General features: G+C 48.0%; 1 protein-coding gene across 3 annotated transcripts in view; it reads right to left on the reverse strand.

Moving 5' to 3' along the window:
- HLCS (holocarboxylase synthetase) overlaps nt 1-20,979 on the reverse strand; it is a 237,262-nt gene that overhangs the window by 205,850 nt on the left and 10,433 nt on the right. The window contains exons 1-2 of one of the 3 annotated variants that reach the window (XM_064380142.1): nt 6,413-6,607; nt 1,630-1,767 (exon numbers count right to left, since the gene is read on the reverse strand). In XM_064380142.1, the coding sequence (XP_064236212.1) occupies nt 1,630-1,767; nt 6,413-6,607 (333 nt within the window). Of the gene's footprint in view, nt 1-1,629; nt 1,768-4,693; nt 4,779-6,412; nt 6,608-20,979 lie in introns of those variants that run through there. The other 2 variants (XM_064380143.1, XM_064380144.1) reach the window with 2 other exon arrangements.

Consider the following 20,979-nt stretch of genomic DNA (forward strand, 5'->3'; position numbering starts at 1 on the left):
TGCTATTAGACCTCGTAACTTCACAGAAGCAAGGAGGAGGTGTGAGAAAGAGCAGGCTGCGGTGTTCATCATCTGGGATTTTCTCGGGTTTTTTTTTGTAGATGGAGTCTCGCTCTGTTGCCCAGGCTAGAGTGCAGTGGCGCGATCTCGGCTCACTGCAAACTCCGCCTCCCGGGTTCAAGTGATTCTCCTGCCTCAGCCTCCCAAGTAGCTGGGACTACAGGTGTGTGCCACCATACTCGGCTAATTTTTTGTATTTTTAGTAAAGACAAGGTTTCACCATGGTAGCCAGGATGGTCTTGATCTCCTGACCTCGTGATCCACCTGCCTCAGCCTCCCAAAGTACTGGGATTACAGGAGTCAGCCACTGTGCCTGGCCTGGATTTTCTCTTTGGGACATGTGGCTGAGGTTGAAGTATTTTCAGAATACTCAGGGAAAGACGTTTAGGAAGTAGGTGGTGATATACTCCAGCCGCTCAGGCTGATTTGGGAAGCAAGAAGTTGTAGCAATGGAGAAGCAGAACACATCGCATTTGAAGCAGAAACAGGTCATCTTGTTGATGACCTGGGAAGAGCAATGTTCAATAAAAATATAACATGAGCCACAAATACAAGCCACACACATGGTTTTAACTTTCCTAGCAGTGGCCAGGCATGGTGGCTAACATCTTTAATCCCAGTATTTTGGGAGGCCAAGGAAAGAGGATCCCTTGAGCCCTGGGTTTGAGGCTGCAGTGAGCTATCATGGCCACTGTGCTCCAGCCTGGATGATAGAGTAAAACCCTGACTGAAAAAGAATAACAGGCCAGGCGCAGTGGCTCACGCCTATAATCCCAGCACTTTGGGAGGCTGAGGCGGGCAGATCACGAGGTCAGGAGTTCAAGATCATCCTGGCCAGCACGGTGAAACCTCGCCTCTACTAAAAACACAAAAAAATTAGCAGAGCATGGTGGCGCATGCCTGTAGTCCCAGATCCCTGGGAGGCTGAGGAGAACTGCTTGAACCCGGCAGGCAGAGGTTGCAGTGAGCCGAGATCACGACGCTGCACTCCAGTCTGGGTGACAGAGCGAGACTCCCTCTCAAAAAATAAAATAAAATAATAATAACAATAATAAAATTTTCTAGCAGCCACATCAAAAACATAAAAAGAAACAAGTGAAAATAATTTTACTAATATATTTAACCCAAACTATCCAAAGAGAAAGGGGAGCCACAAAGGCCAGGAAAGAGCACTTAAAAAAAAAAAAAAAATTTGAGGCCGGGCACAGTAGCTCATGCCTGTAATCCCAGCACTTTAAGAGACTGAGGCAAGCAGATCACTTGAGGTCAGGAGTTTAAGACCATCCTGGCCAAAGTGGCAAAACCCCATCTCCACTAAAAATACAAAAATTAGTCTGGCGTGGTGACACGCCTGTAGTCCCAGGTACTCCGGAGGCTGAGGCATGAGAATCATTTGAACCCAGGAGGCAGAGGTTCCAGTGAGCCGAGATCCCACTACTGCACTACCGCCTGGGTGACAGAGCAAGACTCTATCTCAAATAAAACAAACAAACAAAAAATAAGCAAATTTGGTTTTGACTAAGACACATCAGTTCCTCATAGGACACAAGTAAACAACACGGTACTCACTGTTTCTGAAGAGGAGGATGATCTCTGTAAATTCTCACTTTGTACCCAAATGCTCTCTGTCACAAATGCGATGTGTTCTGCTTCAAGTATAAAAGGAGACACAAGAAATAGGGCCCACTTGTTCAAGTCTTCAATGAACTGTAGAGAGGGAAAGAAACAGAATGAGATGGTCACTTCGCACCACAACTGTCATAAATTTCAACCCCCCTCTGAAACATACCCTCCCTGTAATTCCAAGTAACATATAAATAAGATTATCTGGGCCAGGCACGGTGACTCATGCCTATAACCCCAGCACTTTGGGAAGTCAAGGTGGGCTGATCATGAGGTCAAGAGATCAAGACCATTCTGGCCAACATGGTGAAACCCTGTCTGTACTAAAAATTAAAAAATTAGCTGGGCATGCCTGTAGTCCCAGCCACTTGGGAGGTTGAGGCAGGAGAATCACTTGAATCTGGGAGGTAGAGGTTGCAGTGAGCCAAGACTGCGCCACTGCACTCCAGCCTGATGACAGAGCAAGACTCCCTCTCAGAAAAATAAAAAATTTTAAAATTTTAAAAAAAGCTTATCCGATGCTCTTCTGTAGGCCACATGAACCCAGTGTTTCTTATTTAACTGTGACTATTTAAGCACCTGCAAAAGCCCATCTATGACTCAGGACAGCTTTAACATCTCTAATAACTGTTTTCAAGCAATGAATTCTGAAACAGGGCTTATCCCCACCATTCCTCACTGCTTAGCACATAGCAGTTTCCCAGATCAAACTGGGAAGCACATTTAAAGATAAGGAGGCTGGTGGCATGGTGGCTCACTCCTATAATCCCAGTGATTCTGGAGGCCAAGGTGGGCAGATTGCTTGAACCCAGGAGATCAAGACCAGCCTGGCCAACATGGTGAAATCTTATCTCTACAAAAACATGCCAAAAAAATTAGTTGGGCATAGGGGCGGACACCTGCAGTCCCAGCTACTCATGAGGCTGAAGTGGGAGGATCACTTGAGCCTGGGAGCTGAAGGTGGTAGTGAACTCAGATGGTGCCACTGCACTCCAGCCTTGGGCGAGAGTGAGACCCTGTCTGAAAAATAAAAAGGAAAAAAGATGAGGAGGCCTAGAAGTACATATCAGCCGACAGAAGCTCCTTAGAAGCCTGAAGGCTGCTCCTCCATTCCCTACAGCTATCACAGCATGGGGCACAAGGCAGTTTTTCTTTCCGCCTTCCTTATAGTGAAAATAACCCTGCTCCTCACCCTGAGATCTGGGAAGTGTGCAAGTCTCTGGATGCTCACACAGCAGTCAAATCCAGAGAGAAAAGCCATTTCAGGGAAAGGCATTTACCATATGCAGAGATGCAATCAGACATACTTTAACTGGAATATCAACTCCAGTCAGGAGTGATTTTAGTTTTTTAAAAGGAAGATTAGAATCAAGCTTGGTTAGCAAGTCAGATATACCCATTTATTTCTTGTTTTCTTTCATGAAATCTCTGTAAGAAAAACAGCAAATTGATTTTTAAAGGCTTTGACTTTATGAAGAAAAGAAAAAGATGAAATCTGAGCTGGGCATTCCAGGAGCCTTCACCATCACCCAGGAAAAAGGTAACTAGGCAGCTCCACCGTGCTGCATATCGGATCAAATCTGCTTGATAAAAACCTATTGAACTAAATAATGAATGAAAATTTAGGGGAGAATTTGCCCCTCCCTGAGTAAACATAATTATCAATAAATAGTGATTAAAAAATATGTCCACTTTACACTGGCACAGAATGTGTATATTAAACAGACAAAAAGCTTGACATTGCCAATTTGTATAAACTATCTTTAGTTTTACTTATCAATTGATTGTAGGGCATTCAATTATAAACATATACATTCAGTATTTGTGCATTTGACTTTAAACGTAGAACATATGAGAAAAGGCCAGACATGGTGGCTCACACCTGTAATCCAAGCCCTTTGAGAGGCCGAGACAGGTGGATCACCTGAGGTCAGGAGTTTGAGACCAGCCTGGCCAACATGGTGAATCCCCGTCTCTACTAAAAATAGAAAAACTAGTTGGGCATGGTGGCCTGTGCCTGTAATTCCAGCTACTCGGGACGCCCCAGCAGGAGAATCACATGAACCTGGGAGGTGGTGATGGCAGTGAGCTGAGATCTCGGCCACTGCACTCCAGCCTGGGCCACAGAGCAAGATCCATCTCAAAAATAAAATCTATGTACATATACACACACATATGTATGTATAAGAAAAATAAGGGCATGAGATTCAGGTGAGTCCTTATTTCAGCCCAAGTAGACTGAGGTATCCACCAAATCATCAAACTAATCATATTTTAAATCTCAAAATAACAGCAGCCAACCACAAATAAATGGTCAAGCTTTCCACCTGTAGACCTTAAACATCACAGCTTAAACCCAACAACTATTAAATTTACTCTTTCCTTCACTGAAATACTGAGTGACTATTTCAGGTCAAGCTGCTATGCTAGATGGGCTCAGTTCCTAATAAGAAAAAGATACGAACTAGCACAGGAGCTGTGGTTTAAAGGCTATGGGGACACAGAGCATGACAGTCCCATCTAGTCCAGAAAAGTAGGAAATGACACAGCGATATCTAACCAAAGCTGTAGGCAAAGCTTACTGTGCAGAGTGGGAGAGCAGAGTTACAAAATCTCTGAAAGCAGCAGGCCACTCCTACCCAGGGCTGCGCTGAGGGCAAGGGCTGAAAAGCACTAGTTATGGTCAGTGTAGTTAACAGAATACCAGTGGAGTCATGAAAATCTTCAAAAGCAAAACTGTCCAAGAAAATCAGACATTTCCATCTCAATGTTTTTATATGTCCAAAATTTCTATTCTGACCTATACCCTAAATATAATTGATCCAATTTGGAAACTACTATAAAAAGCTCACCCCTCATATTTTTTCCCATTTTAATGAGTCCCCCACTTTGGGGACATCTGACAAAAAGCTGATGACATAGGTGGGGGGTTTTTGTTTGGGATTTTTTTTTAAGACAGGGTCTTGCTTTGTCACCCAGACTGGAGTGCAATGGCTCAATCATAGCTCACCGTATCCTCAACCTCCCGAGCTCAAAGGATCCTCTGGAGTAGCTGGGACCACAGGTTCATGCCACTACACGGACTTAAGTTTTTTAATGACTCATTAAAATGGGAAAAAATATGAGGGGTGAGCTTTTTATAGTAGTTTCCAAATTGGATCAATTATATTTAGGGTATAGGTCAGAATAGACCTTTCTCAATCTTTCTCAATCTATTCCAGTTAAAGTATGTCTCAATCTTTCTCAATCTTTCTCAATCTTTCTCAATCAGGTTAATTCCCAAGGCTCTAAGCCACACATTGTATGTAATAAATTAACTTCTTCCCCTTTTGTCTGGGTAGTGCCAGTTATGTGGAGTTGGTACTAGTTATTTCTAGGTGGTACTAGTTATGTGCATAACTAGTACTTTGGGGGACCTGAGAAAACAGTCATTCATATTCAATGTGTCATAATACATACATGGTACTAACAAGAAAGAGTATATTTGATATGCTAGTGGCACAATTTCATCCCATATCTAAGCATAGCCTCCAGGAAATGTTCAAACCTGAGATAAGATTCAATTTCGATTCAATTTCCTACAGGAGCTTTATGGTGTGACATACGCAGGAAACGTCATTTTAATGGTAAAATGAGGCAACATTCCAGAAAACACAGGAAAGGGCCAAGAAACTGATTAAAAGCAAAACATTTTTAAATATTAATGAGAACAATGCTAGCGATGTCCATGAAATTTTGTGAACTGAACTGTGAAGCCAAGCCCATTTCCAAAAACAGCTGAATGGAAAGATCTATTGTTCCCTTTACAGCAAGGCAGCAGAGTTTGTACAGAGATTAATTGACTGGCCCAAGTCACCATGTAAGTGACAGAGTGGGCTGAACACATAACCACCATCCTAAACACTGGATCAAAAAAACAAAGGCTGAGTGTCGACTGAAATTGAAAAGATGCAAAGCCCATCAGTCGGGTGCCCACGTTGGTGAATTATGCAACTGACAGAAGATGGAGAGGAGGAAAGGGCAGTTTTTGTCACTTTGGGGACATCTGACAAAAAGCTGATGACATAGGTGGGGGGTTTTTGTTTGGGATTTTTTTTTAAGACAGGGTCTTGCTTTGTCACCCAGACTGGAGTGCAATGGCTCAATCATAGCTCACCGTATCCTCAACCTCCCGAGCTCAAAGGATCCTCTGGAGTAGCTGGGACCACAGGTTCATGCCACTACACGGACTTAAGTTTTTTTTTTATTTTTTGTAGAGAGGGATCTCACTATGTTGCCCTAGCTGGTCTCCATCTTCTGGGCTCAAAGCCATCCTCCCTCAGGCCTCCCAAAGTGTAGGGATTACAAGCGTAAGCCACTGCTCCCGGCCGGTCACAGCTGTCTTTCCAGGTTCACGGTCACCCAAACACCGGCTCGCAGAGTAGGATGGGAGTCGGGGGCGACCCCGGGTGGGAGCTGCAGGCGTCCGGCTGCCAATCCACAGCGCGCGTCCTCACAGGTGCACGTCTAGCGCCACGCGGCCACGCACCGCCCGGCTGGCCCGGGTCCGTGGTCCTCCGGCCCCTCTCCGGGCCCTGAGGCACTCGCCCCTCCCGGGCCGCACAGGCCGCACTGAGGGCGCCACTCACGGGCTCCAGAACTCCCGGGCTCCCGGCAGGGACGGGGTGCAGGGCCCGGGGGCGCTTCCGGCTCGCGGGGCCCGAGCCGCCCGCCCGCCCGGCCCGCCCACCTGGCTGTCGCTGACGCAGAAGACGCGGCCGCCGCGGCTCAAACACACGCGGGCGCCGGGGGGCTGCGCGGCCGCGCCGCAGAAGGTGAAGGAGCAGCACGAGGCGCGCAGCCGCCGCACCGTAGCGTGCACGAGCGCAGCCGGCCGGCGACCCCAGCGCGCCCACAGGTACAGGTAGCACAGAGTGATGAGCATGGCCGCGCCGCCGGCAGGGCGCGCCCGTTTCGGCCGCCCGCCCCAGCGCTTCAGGCCCGGCCCCGCCCCGGCCGGAAGGGCCGCGCGGGGGTGGGGACGCGGGGGAGGCGGGGACCCGAAGGGTGACGCGGGCCACTGGAGGCTGCGGCGGGAGGGGCGGGGTAGCGGGGAGGCCGCGCCGGGCTGTGTGGTGGGAAGCTCCGAGGCCGCGCCCGGGGCGGGTGGCGGCGGCGAGGGGCAGCGCCAGGGCGAGGGGTGTGCATCGGGGTCAGGGGACGCCGAGGCTGCACCCGGGGAGGGGGCTTAGTAGCGGGTGGAGGCCGGGGTGAGGGGCCTCGCCGGAGCTGGGGTGTGGGATGGGGAAGTTGTGGATGCCGGGAAGGGGAGGCTCCAGTGGCCGCCCGACCTGTTTAAGTCAAGTCCTGCCTCCCTCTCATGGAGGGGTAGGAGGCGGATTGAGGAGGGGGCTCTGCCTATGTTCATAACCGCCGCGGCCAACGTTTACTAACCAACACCACGGTGGGGGCTCACACAGCCTCGACCCAGTCCACTTGGGAAAATAATATAAGCCCGTTTTTATTAAATTACACTAAGCCTTCGTGCAAAAGATTTTAAAATCAATCACATAGTCACAGGATGCAATAATGTTTTTTAAAATAAGGGCAGGAAACAAATTGAAGACGGGTAAGTACCCAAAAGGCTGCCTCTAAAAAGGCTGTGCCAGAAAGGCTCCCTAAGGTGTTCTTGCTACATGTGGGTCACCAGTTTGACTGTAAGCATCCTAACACCAGGGAGAAGGAAAACAGCTACATGATTCGGTGTTCATGTCTCCAAGGAAAGCAGAATTAGGCCTGACACAGAGTCTTCTCCCACAGAACCTCAGTTCTTTAAAGGCATTATGTAAAGAACGAGTCCTGAACAGCTCCGAAGCATAGCAAAGAATTCCATCCAGCAAAGAATTCCGATTCTGGCCTCGCTGCAAGTGGATGGCAAGATGCAGCAAAAGCAGTCATGTACACCACATGCAGGTCTTAATCCAAGGATGGTTTTTTGTTTGTTTGAGACGGAGTCTCACTCTGTCACCCAGGCTGGACTGCAGGTGGAGCAATCTCGGCTCACTACAACCTCTGCCTCCCGGGTTCAAGTGATTCTACCGCCTTAGCCTCCCAAGTAGCTGGGATTACAGGCGCCTGCCACCATGCCCAGCTAATTTTTGTATTTTCAGTAGAAACAGCGTTTCACCACATTGGCCAGGGTGGTCTTGAACTCCTGACCTTAGGTGATCCACCTGCCTCGGCCTCCCAAAGTGCTGGGATTTCAGGAATGAGCAACTGCGCCCACCCAGGCTAGACTTTTTTTTTAAGAGATGAGGTCTCGTCCTGTCACCCAGGCTTTAGTGCAGTGGCACAATCACAGCTTACTGTAGCTTCGAACTCTGAGCTGAAGTAATCCTCCTGGCTACCATGCCCAGCTAATTTTTAAAAAATTATTTTCCATAGAAATGGGGTCTCACTATGTCACCCAAGCTGGTCTCAAACTCCTGGTCTCAAGCAAACTCCTGCCTGGATCCCCCAAAGTGCTGGGATTACAAGTGTAAGCCATGGCTCCTGGCTGTAAGGATAGATTTGGGTTTTTTTGCTTGTTTGTTTGTTTGTTTGTTTGAGACGGAGTGTCACTTTGTCACCCGGGCTGGAGTGCAGTGGCGCAATCTCAGCTCACTGCAACCTCTGCCTCCCACGTTCAAGCGATTCTCCTGCCTCAGCCTCCTGAGTAGCTGGGATTACAGGCACATGCCACCAAACCCGGCTAATTTTTGTATTTTTAGGAGAAACAGGATTTCACCATGTTGGCCCGTCTGGCCTCAAACTCCTGACCTCAAGTGATCCACCCGCCTCAGCCTCCCAGTGATCTGAGATTACAGGCGTAAGCCACCACGCCTGGCCAAGGACAGATTTTTAAAGTACCTTGACCATTTGTTCATCTGCTTTAAAATAGCTGCATAGAATATCCACTCCCAGAACTTCACACTTCTGGTGAGATAACGTAGTAAATGTTCCCATTGCACATAGCAATAGATTTTTAAAAGAGAGAGAATCCAAAAAGAAACTGATCTCAAAAGCAAGCGTTTCAGCCGGGCATGGCTCGCACCTGTAATCCCAGCACTTTGGGAGGCCAAGGCAGGCAGATCACCTGAGGTTGGGAGTTTGAGACCAGCCTGACCAACATGGAGAAACCCCATCTCTACTAAAAATACAAAAAATTAGCTGGGTGCGGTGGTGAATTCCTGTAGTCCCAGCTACTTGGGAGGCTGAGGCAGGAGAATTGCTTGAACCTGGGAGGCGAAGGTTGCAGTAAGCCGAGATTTACACTCCAGCCTAGACAACAAGGGCGAAACTCAAAAAAAAAAAAAAAAAAAAAAAAAGGCAAGCAAGCAAGCATCTCTGTGGACCAGAAATAGAAGAAAACAGTAAGTGATGAACAGGACTAAAGCCATATCCGACACTTCTCTACAGGACAGTGGCAGCTGGGAAGTGGGTTCCTGCATGGTAACAAGACCTTAAAATTGTGTCACTGGAGAAGGACGTGCCTCTGAGGAGAGGAGAGGCTGCCACTCCAGGATAACACAGGGCTGCAAGTCATGAATTTGAAGATGAAAAGTACTCAACAGTGATAAATCCTAAATGTTTCACTGAACAACCTTTCAGATAGCCTTCTTGAAGTTTGCTGAATTATGGCTGTAAGAACCACTCCCACCCCCACTAGGTATGGAGAGGTCATCTCTTCTATCTGAAGGTCACCAGCATCTCCAGTTCTTCCAAATTCCCTAAGGGTTTTGAGACCACACCTTCCCACCTGGCCAATAGGAACTTTCCGGGTTTTCCCTTAGATGTTTCAAGATGTGGTCTCAGAATACATCATGGGAAAATTACATTTTGGGGTCAATCCTGGATACCAATTCTAGGTTAAAAGCATGGGGACCGCCATGGTTGAACATGAGCTGACCCTTGCACTGAAGAGTACTGATAACATTCATGCGGGAGGAAGATCCCAAGGGCAGGGTGAGACGAGTTAAACAGTCACACAACAAGCTCTGTTTATGACTCCGCCCTAAAATGATTACATTTTTCAAAGGTCAAGGATAGAGTTGAGCTTCATCATCCCCATATAGCAAAGGAAGAGGGGAATGATGCAAAAGTAATCCATCAAGGGATATTAATGTGTATGTACCTGATCCTCATCCTGGAGTCCCTCACTGCTCCAAGTGTAGTCTTTAGAGCGGCAGCAGCAGCATCCTTTGGAGGCTCACTGGAAACGCAGAATCCTAGGCCCCACCCAACCCCAAATCAGCACATTTTAACAAAATTCCAGGATACTCACAAACACATTAAAGTTAGAGAAACACTGCTAATGCCTGCCTTTGTCATTCCCTGGGTTTGGGCTACTCTAGACTCTAATTAGACATGTCCAAAATGATGTGGAAAGTAAGACCACAGACTAAGGATTTTTTTTTTTTTTAAGAGACGGGGTTTCACCATGTTGGCCAGGCTGGTCTTGAACTCCTGACCTCAGGTGATCCACCCACCTTGGCCTCCCAAAGTGCTGGGATTACAGGCGTGAGCCACCGTGCCCAGCCGGATTTTTTTTTTTTAAAGATGAAGGCTCACTATGTTGCCCAGGCTGGAGTGCAGTGGCGCAATCTTAGCTCATTGCAACCTCCGCCTCCCGGGTTCCAGGTTCATTGGATTCTCCTGCCTCAGCCTCCTGAGTAGCTAGGATTACAAGCACGTGCCACCAGCTAATTTTTGTATTTTTAGTAGAGATGGGGTTTCACCAACTTGGCCAGGCTGGTCTCAAACTTCTAACCTCAGGTGATCTGCCCACTTCGGCCTCCCAGAATGCTGGGATTACAGATGTGAGCCACTATGCCTGCCCAGACTAGGGATTTAGAAGCAAGACTTCGTCATTTATAAGAACACTGTAGGAAGGAAGAAGAGTGAACCAGCTAGCCACTGAAGACCACCTCTGTAACCCATCAACATGACTGGCTTTCTATGGGGAAAGTCTCCACAGACTCAAAAAGTCTAGTTCCTTGTCCTTCGGAAGGCATGCCCTGGAAATAATAGTTTTGGGACAAGGGAGAGTAGAGTGTTTACTATCCCATCCCCCATTAAATACACGACAGAACTTCCCCAGGGAAGGCCTATTACACTGATGTTAATTCAGTACCTGTTGGAACTTGGCAAGCATTCAGAATTCCCATCGGTCAAATGGCCAGAGCTGAGAAGGATAGCTTGTTTTTATTTGTTTTTGAGACAGGGTCTTGCTATGTCACCCAGGCTGGAGGGAAGTGGTACAATCCCAGCTCACTGCAGCCTCGACCTCCTGGGCTCAAACAATCCTCCCTCGTCAGTTTCCCAAAGTGTTGGGATTACAGGCATGAGCCACCACACCTGGCTAATTTCTGTATTTTTTGTAGAGACGAGGTTTCACCATGTTGCCCAGGCTGGTCTCAACCTCCTGAGCTCAAGCCATCTGCGCACCTCAGCCTCCCAAAGTTGTGGGATTACAGGCACGTGCCACACGCCTGACTAATTTTTATTTTTTTGTAGAGACGGGATTTTGCCATGTTGCCAGGCAATCTACCCGCCTAGCCTCCCAAAGTACCAGGATTACAAGCATGAGCCACTGTGCCTGGCCTGGGATACTTTCTAAGAACCAAGGAGCTATACAGAAAATCTTGATCTCTATTCAGTAACTTTAATATTTACATTAATATGTTCTTTTTTTTTGCTTGATTTGATAATCAAGCAAAAAGTAATTTTATTTTGTTAATCAAAGAGAAAAGTCGATAATATTTAGAGCCAAAAGAATTTAAATTAGAACATCTTGAACTATTGGAAATGTTCATTTGAACTCATACCTTTTCTTGCTCTGTTCACTGAGACGGCCTTAGAGTAGCCTTACTGCAAAATGCACCTGAGTGCTCAGATTCTTTAAAGGGTGCTCTTCTCCCCATTACAAGGAACTAGAAATCCTTGGAGAAATCGCTGATTCACATGTTCAGGAGATACGGGATAAGCTGGAGCATCTTAGGCTAGGAAGCAGGGGAAGCTTCAAAGAAGAACAGGGCCAGGCAGAAGGATGCAGGAGACAAGCCAGAAGTGCTTCCACCACTAGCCAAATCAGGACGATTTGAGTATCAAATTGAAACACATCCAATTATAAAGAGCCAGCTGGGTGCAGTGGCTCAAACCTATAATCCTACCTTTCTGGAAGACTGAAGCAGGCAGATCAACGGAAATCAAGAGTTTAAGACCAGCCTGGCCAACATGGCGAAATCCCATCTCTACCAAAAACACAAACATTAGCTGGGTGCAGTGGCACACACCTGTAGTCCCAGCTACTTGGGAGGCTAAGGCGGGAGAATCACTTGAACCCGGGAGGTGGAGGTTGCAGTGGGCCGAGATAGCACCACTGCACTCAAGCCTAGGCAACAGAGAAAGACTCCATATAAAAAAAAAAAAAGAAAGAAAGAAAGGCTTGAAAGAAGCAAAGCCATAGATTTATATTTCTGGATTAATAAGGAATCTATGCATATTTTGGGTCTTATATATACTTGAAATGTGTTAGAGAATGTGGCTGTTTTAAAGACATAAGTAATTTGAAATGGGTACCTCTGGATTGAAATCTTACTGAATTTGTGAACAGTATTGAAACATCTAAGAAAATATTATTGTTTGCCATATTAATATACTGAATCTACTAGATTGATAAGAATTACATAATCAACCAACTGAAAGTATAAAAAGGAATTTAATTTAAGAAGGACTTGGGGCCAGGCACAGTGGCTCATGCCTGTAATCCCAACACTTTGGGAGGCTGAAGTGGGAGGATCACTTGAGTCCAGGAGTTCATGACCAGCCTGGGCAACATAGGGAGACCCCATCTCTACAAAAACACTTTTTAACTTTTTTTTTTTTTGAGATGGAGTCTTGCTCTGTCATCAGGCTGGAGTGCAGTGGTGTGATCTCAGCTCCCCACAACCTCCACCTCCCAGGTTCAAGAAATTCTCCTGCCTCAGCCTCCCAAGTAGCTGGGACTACAAGTGCACACCATCACACCCAGCTAATTTTTGTATTTTTTTTTTTTTACTAGAGACAGGGTTTTTTTTTTTTTTTTTTTTTGAGATGGAGTTTCACTCTTTTTGCCCAGGCTGGAGTGCAATGGCGCAATCTCGGCTCACCACAACCTCTGCCTCCCAGGTTTAAGCGATTCTCCTACCTCAGCCTTCCAAGTCGCTGGGATTACAGGCATGTGCCACCGTGCCCAGCTAATTTTTTGTATTTTTAGTAGAGAAGGGGTTTCTACATGTTGGTCAGGCTAGTAGAGACGGGGTTTCACCATGTTGGCCAGGATGGTCTCAATCTCTTGACCTTGTGATCCTCCCACTCAGACTCCCAAAGCGCTGGGATTACGGGCATGAGCCACCACGCCCTGTCAAAAACTTTTTTTTTTTTTAAATTAGTGGAGCATGGTGGTGCATGCCTGTGGTGACAGCTTCTCAGGAGGCTGAAGTAGGAGGTCGAGGACGTCAGGGCTTCAGTGAGCTGTAATCGCACCACTGCTCTCCAGCCTGGGTGACTGAGCGAGACTCTGTCTTTTTTTTTTTAAAGCAGCTCTGGAATGAGAATAGGTATTTGTAACACACATAACTGATAAAGGATTCATATCTAGGATATATAAAGAACTCCAAAACAATGAGGAAATGTCAGAAAAACAAAAAAGGAGGACAGCTAAAGATGAAAAAGCACTTCAAAACCAGACTGTACCCAGCTGCCTGATAAACACGAAAAAGCGCTCAGTCTCAAAAGTAGGCCCAAATTAAGACCCTCATGAGAATTTCTATACACCCATCCGTTTGGCAGAAATCCCCTTCTCAAGCCCTGGAATTCTGGCCTCTACCCGCATTGCTCAAATATCTGACCATTTTCCATTTCCATCCCTTCCATCTTTCTGCAGTATCTGGCATTCCTGACAATGCTGTTTCTACCAATCAACAAAAACTACTAGATATTCAACAGAGGGGATTTAATACAGAGAGTTGGCTACAACATGACAAAGGTGCTGAAACACCAGACAAGGGAGGGCGCGGTGGCTCATGCCTGGAATCCCAGCAGCACATTGGGAGGCCGAGGCGGGTGTATCACCTGAAGTCAGGAGTTTGAGACCCGCTGGCCAACATCGTGAAACCCTGTCTCTACTAAAAAATATAAAAAATCAGCCAGGTGTGGTGGCAGGCGCCTGTAATCCCAGCTACTCGAGAGGCTGAGGCGGGAGAATCGCTTGAACCCCAGAGGCAGAGGTACGGTGAGCCAAGATTGCACCACTGCATTCCAGCCTGGGCAACAAGAGCAAAACTCTGTCTGAAAAAAATAAGTAAAGATAAAACACCAGACAAGGGACAGTGAGGTTACCCAGGGAACAGAAAGAACAGATGGCCCCGACCCTCTGCAGGGCTGAGGGCACATAGTACAGGTCAAGTTACTATCACCCGGGATCCAGGGTCCCCTGGTAGAAGCTGGAACCTACAGATCAGTGTCATGGGAGACGGAGCCACGAGGAACAACTGCTGCTGGAGACATCGGCAGAGGAAGAAGGCAGAAAAATACCGCGGCTGCTCCACACCTCCAGCCCAATGCCCCATGGCCAAACCTCACTAGAGGCCCAGCAGCAGAAGAGCCTCCAGGAACCTCCTTGTGGACCAGAGGAGCGAGAAAGGCAGCAGGAGGAAAGCGTGTGTCTATGGACAAACAGCACATGGCCAGCCCCTGGCCTTTCTGAAACTCTTCCCTTGAGTTTTTTTTAAATTCACTATTCTGCTTCTGTTCCTGTGTTTATGGGCTGAACTGTGACCCCTCAAATTCTAATGTTGAAGTTCTAACCCCCAGTACCTCAGAATGGATCTGCATCAGGAGACAGGGGCTTTAAAGTAGTCATTAAGGTAGAAGGAGGTCACCAGGGTGGGCCCTAATCTATTATGACTGGTGTCCTTATAAGGAGAGGAGATTAGACACTGACATGCACAGGGGGACTAGCCTGTGAGGACACAGGGAGAAGACGGCCATCTGTGAGCCAAGGAGAGAGGCCTCAAGAGAAACCAGCCCTGCCCACACCTTCATCTGGTACTTCTAGCTTCTAAAACTGGGGAAATAAATTTCTGTTGTTTAAGCCGCCAGTCTACAGTACTTAGTTATGGCAGCCCTTGCAAACCAGCACTTCCGAGGTCTCTGCCTCTGTCTCTAGCCCCTCTCTGAATCGTCGGGCGTAAGTGAGTGTTTGCCCCAGTTCTGGCCTCCTCTGTGTTCTCTTCCTTGTTGGTGACCCCATGCTCACTCATGTTTCAGCAGCGACCTCCAGCCATGACGCTCAGTCCTTATGGACAGCTCTGGCCTCTCCCAGGCTCTGGCATTGCAATCATGACTTCCACTTGTCTCTGCTTGGATATCCTGTCAGCATCTCAAAGGCAACATGAATAGAATCAAATGCATTTTTTTTTCCTTCCATGAATTATCTCTTTATCCTGATTTCTCTTGTCTCTGTTCATGACATGTTCACCTTTTCACTGGGACCCAGAATTCATGCATCTTGGAGTCCCAACTTCCCCAGCCCCCTGCGTCTTGTTTATTTCCATGGCAGTTGGTGGGTGGGACCTCTGCACAGTCTCACACTGTCCTGTCTTTCTAGGGCAGGCCCAGCTCAGCTCTCATCACAACGGGCACTAGCATGACAGCCTCCTCCAAGATTCCTGGTGCCCGCCCCCCATTTCCCATGGCTCTGCCTCTTCCAGCATACTCCGCAGTTGACTGTCTAAAGTGCAGCGCTGATCCCATCACTCCTGCTTCTCAAACTCCTGCAGTGCCTGCCCCTGCCCCAGAAAGTGCAGACAGTCTCTTGCCTGGCATTCAAGACCTTCCACTGAGCCTAGGCAACATACTGAGACCCCATCTCTACAAAAAGTTTAAAAATTAGCCAGGCATGGTGACACATGCCCATAACCACAGCTACTCAGGAGGCTGAGGCAGGAGACCTGCTAGAGCCCAGGAGGTCCCGGATGTAGTGATCCATGTTCATACCACTGCACTCCAACCGGGGCAACAGAACGAGACCCATCTCTAAAAAGAAAAGAAAAGGACCTTCCATTGTACCCACCTAGCCGGGTCTCCCTGCATGCCAGCCATTCACTTATTCTTTCTGCTCCTCCTGCATGCGAGGTGGTATGCTAATTACTGGGTACATTTACTCCCTTCAACAACTCTGCAAGGTGGCCATTATTGTCCCCATCTTGCAAAGGAGGAAACTGAATTTCAGAACTGAGCTCCCATCATTAGGTGGGAAAGCTGATGTTTGAATTTGCGTCCTTCTGGCCCAAAGTCCTTCACTGGATAAACTAGGCAACCAAGGGCAAAGAATGCTCTATACCCAACAAAAATGCAAATGAAACTCAGGATCCAAGATGCAAGAGTGGCAGAAGTTTCCAGGCGCACCACTGCCAGCCCTGACAGCCTTTGTGTCCGGGTCAGTCGAACAGGCTGGGATTGTCCCCAACTTGGACACATCTGAAAAGCTACAGGTGGGATGTCATCGAAATCACCTGGGAAAACAACCTGCTCTGTAAACAGGCATGATCCAAAAGGCAAAGAGGTTTGTGATGCCCATTTTGTACAAAGCTGACTGTCAGTAATTCATTACTCTTTTAAGGAAGTTCAAATATAAGAAAATCCGAAGTTAAAAACTGAAGGTTCTAAATGCAATGTGGTATCTTGGACTGGATTCTAGAACAGAAAAAAGGACAAAGGAAAACTAGTGATATCTCCAGCCTGGGCAACATGGCAAAACCCTGTCTCTACTAAAAATATAAAAAATTAGCCAAGTGTGGTGGCATGCACCTGTAGTCCCAGCTACTCGGGAGGCTGAGATAGGAGAATCACTTGAACTGGGAGTGGGAGGTTGCAGTGAGCCAAGATCTTGCCACTGCACTCCAACCCAGGCAACAGAGTCAGACTCTGTCTCAAGAAAGATAGAGAGAGAGAGAAAGAGAACTCGTAAAATCTGAACAGATCACTTGAGGTCAGGAGTTCGAGACCAGCCTGGCCAACATGGTGAAACCCCATCTCCATTAAAAATACAAAAATTAGCTGGGTATGGTGGTATGCACCTGCAATCCCAGCTCCTCAGGAAGCTGAGGCTGGAGAATCACTCAAAAGGCGGAGGTTGCAGTGAGCCAAGATTGCATGACTGCACTCCAGCCTGGGTGACAGAGCAAGACTGTCTCAAAAATAAATAAATAATAATAATGTTGCAGCAATGTTAGTTTTGGTAAATCCGTGTTTGTGTAAGATGTTAACATTAGAGGAAGCTGGGTGAAGGTCCGAAGAACTCTATTTCTTTTTCATAAGCCTAAAATTATTTCAGGCTGGGCGCGGTGGCTCACGCCTGTAATCCCAGCACTTTGGGAGGTCGAGGCGGGTGAATCACGAGGTCAAGAGATCGAGACTATCCTGGTCAACATGGTGAAACCCTGTCTCTACTAAAAATACAAAAAATTAGCTGGGCATGGTGGTGCGTGCCTATAATCCCAGCTACTCAGGAGGCTGAGGTAGGAGAATCACTTGAACCTGGGAGACGGAGGTTGCAATGAGCCAAGATTGCACCACTGTACTCCAGCCTGGGGACAAAGCGAGAAGACTCCATCTAAAAAAAAAAAAAAAAAGAAAAGAAAAAGGCATTAGCCAGTCATCCTGCACAGCAGCCCAATATTGAGCCTGTGTGAGTTGCCGTTTGTGTAGTGAAGCAATAGAGGCCATGGTCTGGACTTATAAATCCTGGGTTCAAATACTGCCTCTGACCCCCAACTCCCCAACACAGTGCACATATTCAGTGGCCATGTGACCAGAGCAAATGCTTCTCTTTCCACAGCCCCAATGCAGGAATAATAATGGCATCCACCTGGTGTTGGGTGGGAGGGTTCAGAGAGAACAGCCACACAGGGCTAAAAGTGGAGACTATTGTGACCGAACAACTGCCCACCTGGACAGAGTGGACAGGACAGGAATAGAAGGGCAAGGTGCTTTCCCTTCATCTTCACGAGAGCTCTTTGTGGGGAGACAATTACACAAGCAGTGGTGGGAAGTTCCTTCCCAGTATATTGAGTTCCCTTCTTCAGGCACAGAAAACCCCATCTGTGTAAATTTTCCTCAACTGGTCAATCAAGGTGCCAGAAGTCCCTACCACTTGAACTGCTCCTTCAGGTTAAGTCACTTTATCTGCCAGCTGCGTTAAGTCAGTTTCCAAGTCCTGAGCTGCTGCTTTTATCATCCCATTAACATAGAAAACTAAGAGTAGGGGCCAGACACGGTGGCTCACACCTGTAATCCCAACACTTTGGGAGGTCGAGGCAGGCAGATCACCTGAGGTTAGGAATTCAAGACCAGCCTGGCCTACATGATGAAACCCTGTCTCTACTAAAAATACAAAAAGTAGCCAAGTGTGGTGGGGGGCACCTGTAATCCCAGCTACTCAGGAGGCTGACACAGGAGAATTGCTTGAACCGGAGAGGTGGGGCTTACAGTGAGCTGAGATTGTGCCACTGCACTCCAACCTCCATCTCAAAAAAAAAAAAAAAAAAACATGCAGTACATAGAATGAGGCTTTAAAGATTTTGCATTTATTTACTGGAGGATTTAAACCAAAAAGGTACAGACCCGCCAGAAAATACAAAAATTAGCCAGGTGTGGTGGTGCACAGGTAGTCCCAGCAACTCGGGAGGCTAAGGCAGAAGAATTGCTTGAACCCCAGAGGTGAAGGTTGCAGTGAGCCGAGATCACGCCACTGCACTCCAGCCTGGCAACAGATCCTGATATCATCTCAAAAACAAAGAAAAAAAAAACAGCAATATGGACCAGGCACAGTGAACTCACACCTATAATGCCCGTACTTTGAGAGTCCAAGGCAGGAGGGTTATTTGAGGCCAGGAGTTTGAGACCAGCCTGCACAACATAAGACTCCATCTCTACAGGAAATTAAAAGTTAGCCTGGTGGCCAGGTGCAGTGGCTCACGCCTGTAATCCTAACACTTTGGGAGGCAAAGGCGAGCAGATCACTTGAACTCAAGTTCAAGACCAGCCTGGGCAACATGGTGAAACCACATCTCTACAAAAACAGAAAATTAGCCAAGCATGCTGGTGTGCGCCTGTAGTTCCAGCTACTCAGGAGGCTAGGGTGAGAGGATCACCTGAGCCTGGGGAGGTCGAGGCTGCAGTGAGCCGTGATCAGGCCACTTGCTCTCCAACCTAGGTGACAGAGCAAGGCCCCATCTAAAAAAAAAAAAATAATAGCTGGGTGTGGTGGCCTGCGGCCTGTGGTCCCAGCTACTCGGAGGCTGGGAGGATCGCATCACCACACCCCATTCAGCCTGAGCAAGAGAGCAAGACCCGGACTATATTAAAATAAATTCCAAAAAGAAAGCAATAGGAAGAAGCAACTCAACCACAGGTATGTTACTAAAGCCCCAAACAGAAAATTAGCCCGTTTCCAGAAGAGGCCAAGAACAGATGATAGGGCTGCACTGAACTCCTGCCTGTGCAGCCCGCTTTCTACAAGATTCCAGTCCTGAAAGATGATGGCATCCAGCCCCCATTCAAGCACCTCGAATATGAAAAACGCAGAGCCCGAAGAGCCAGGCCATGAACACACTATTCCTGTCTATAAATAACTCCCCCTGGGGAATAAACAGCAGGATCCAAGGCAGGAAACCCGAGCCGCAGAATCTGGTGGGTTCTTAGGGAACCCACTCACGGGCCTGAGTCCCCCGTGGGAGCGGCGGCCCGGTGCCTGGACCCCTGAGTCCCCGGAGCCCCGGGCGGCCGCGCGTCCCTACCTGCAGGCCCGATCCCGGCCGCGGAGCACTCGTGGCCCCGCACCCGCCCGGCTCCGGGACCGCGGAAACGCACCCAGCGGGGTGAGGGCGTCGTCGCCAAGGGCAGCGCAGGTGGCAGCGGAGGCGTGGGAGCCGGAACCGACCTTGAGAAAGGGCCAGGTCAGGACGCCTCTTGGCGCAGCCCCAAATCCTGCCCGCGCCCCAGCCCCGCTCAGGCGGCGCCCCTGCCACCTCTGGCCACACCGGCTGGGACGTCTGGCTCCTGCAGACTGCGCTTCCCGCTGCCCTCCTGTGCTGGGCTGCTCACGCCTGCCTCGCCAGCCCAGCATCCGCGGGGATCCCTACCTGTCCTTTAGGGCTTGCCTCATAGGTCAAACGTCACCTCCCAGGGAGGAACGTCCTACCCCCTAGCCAGGTGGGCCCCTTCCACGCTCGCCTGCACCACCCACCCATCTTGATAACTGCTTCCCCCTTGAGACTGCAAACCTTCAAGGGCAGGAAATGGGTCTGCTTTCCTGGCAAATAATGAAGTTGGCGGAAGGTTTTGCTGAATAAAATGAGTGACAGACAAAAGTAGCCAAATCGGGCACTCTTGATGGGTTATTGGTGAAGGAGGTGCAGAATGGGCTTAATTAGTTATTGGATTTCTTTCCCCATGTTACTCCTCCCTAATTCTGATGAGGAACTGAGAGCTGGATCTATTGATCTATTAACTCTTAACCTCCCTTTTCTTTTTTCTTTTTTTACACGAGTCACAATCTTGGCTCACTATAACCTCCATCTCGCAGGTTCAAGCCGAGTCTCCTCCCTCAGCCTCCTGAATAGTTGGGATTACAGGTGTCCACCACCACGCCCAGATAATTTTTGTATTTTTAGTAGAGTCAGTGTTTCACCGTGTTGACTAGGCTAGTCTCAAACTCCTGACCTCAGGTGATCCACCTGCCTCGGTCTCCCAAAGTGCTGGGGTTACAGGCATGAGCTACCACGCCCAGAATTACCCTTCCTTTTCTAAGGGCACTACCAGACTTCTGTTGCTGTCTTAAGGATGGAGTCCTAATTCTGCCATCGGAACACTGAATCCTTCCCTTTCAGCACAATAATTTCAAGCAAAGACTTGCAGCCTCTCCTTCTCCATTTGGGGGAATGGGGGACTCTTTAATCTGTGGTGAGACACATATGATTTTTTTCCATTCTGTTAATTAGAATACTATCCCCCAAAGAGGAAGAAATAAATAGAAAAAGGAATCTAGTCTGATGCCCCGGAAGTGTTTACGGATGGTCTGCAGAATAGCCTTACCACAAAGAAAATCTCAAATGACACAGCCTCACTGCTGGGGTTTCTAGTAAAATAAGAGCTGAAGTTTAGGGATGATCAGACTTAGACTCAAAGTCCTCAATCACATGATTTTTCTTTTTTCTTTTTTGGTCTATCCTA

Source organism: Aotus nancymaae, unplaced genomic scaffold (genome assembly GCF_030222135.1).
Source record: "Aotus nancymaae isolate 86718 unplaced genomic scaffold, 86718_ANA_hifiasm-v0.15.2.pri h1tg000022l_1, whole genome shotgun sequence".
In the NCBI taxonomy this organism is placed as follows: domain Eukaryota; kingdom Metazoa; phylum Chordata; class Mammalia; order Primates; family Aotidae; genus Aotus; species Aotus nancymaae.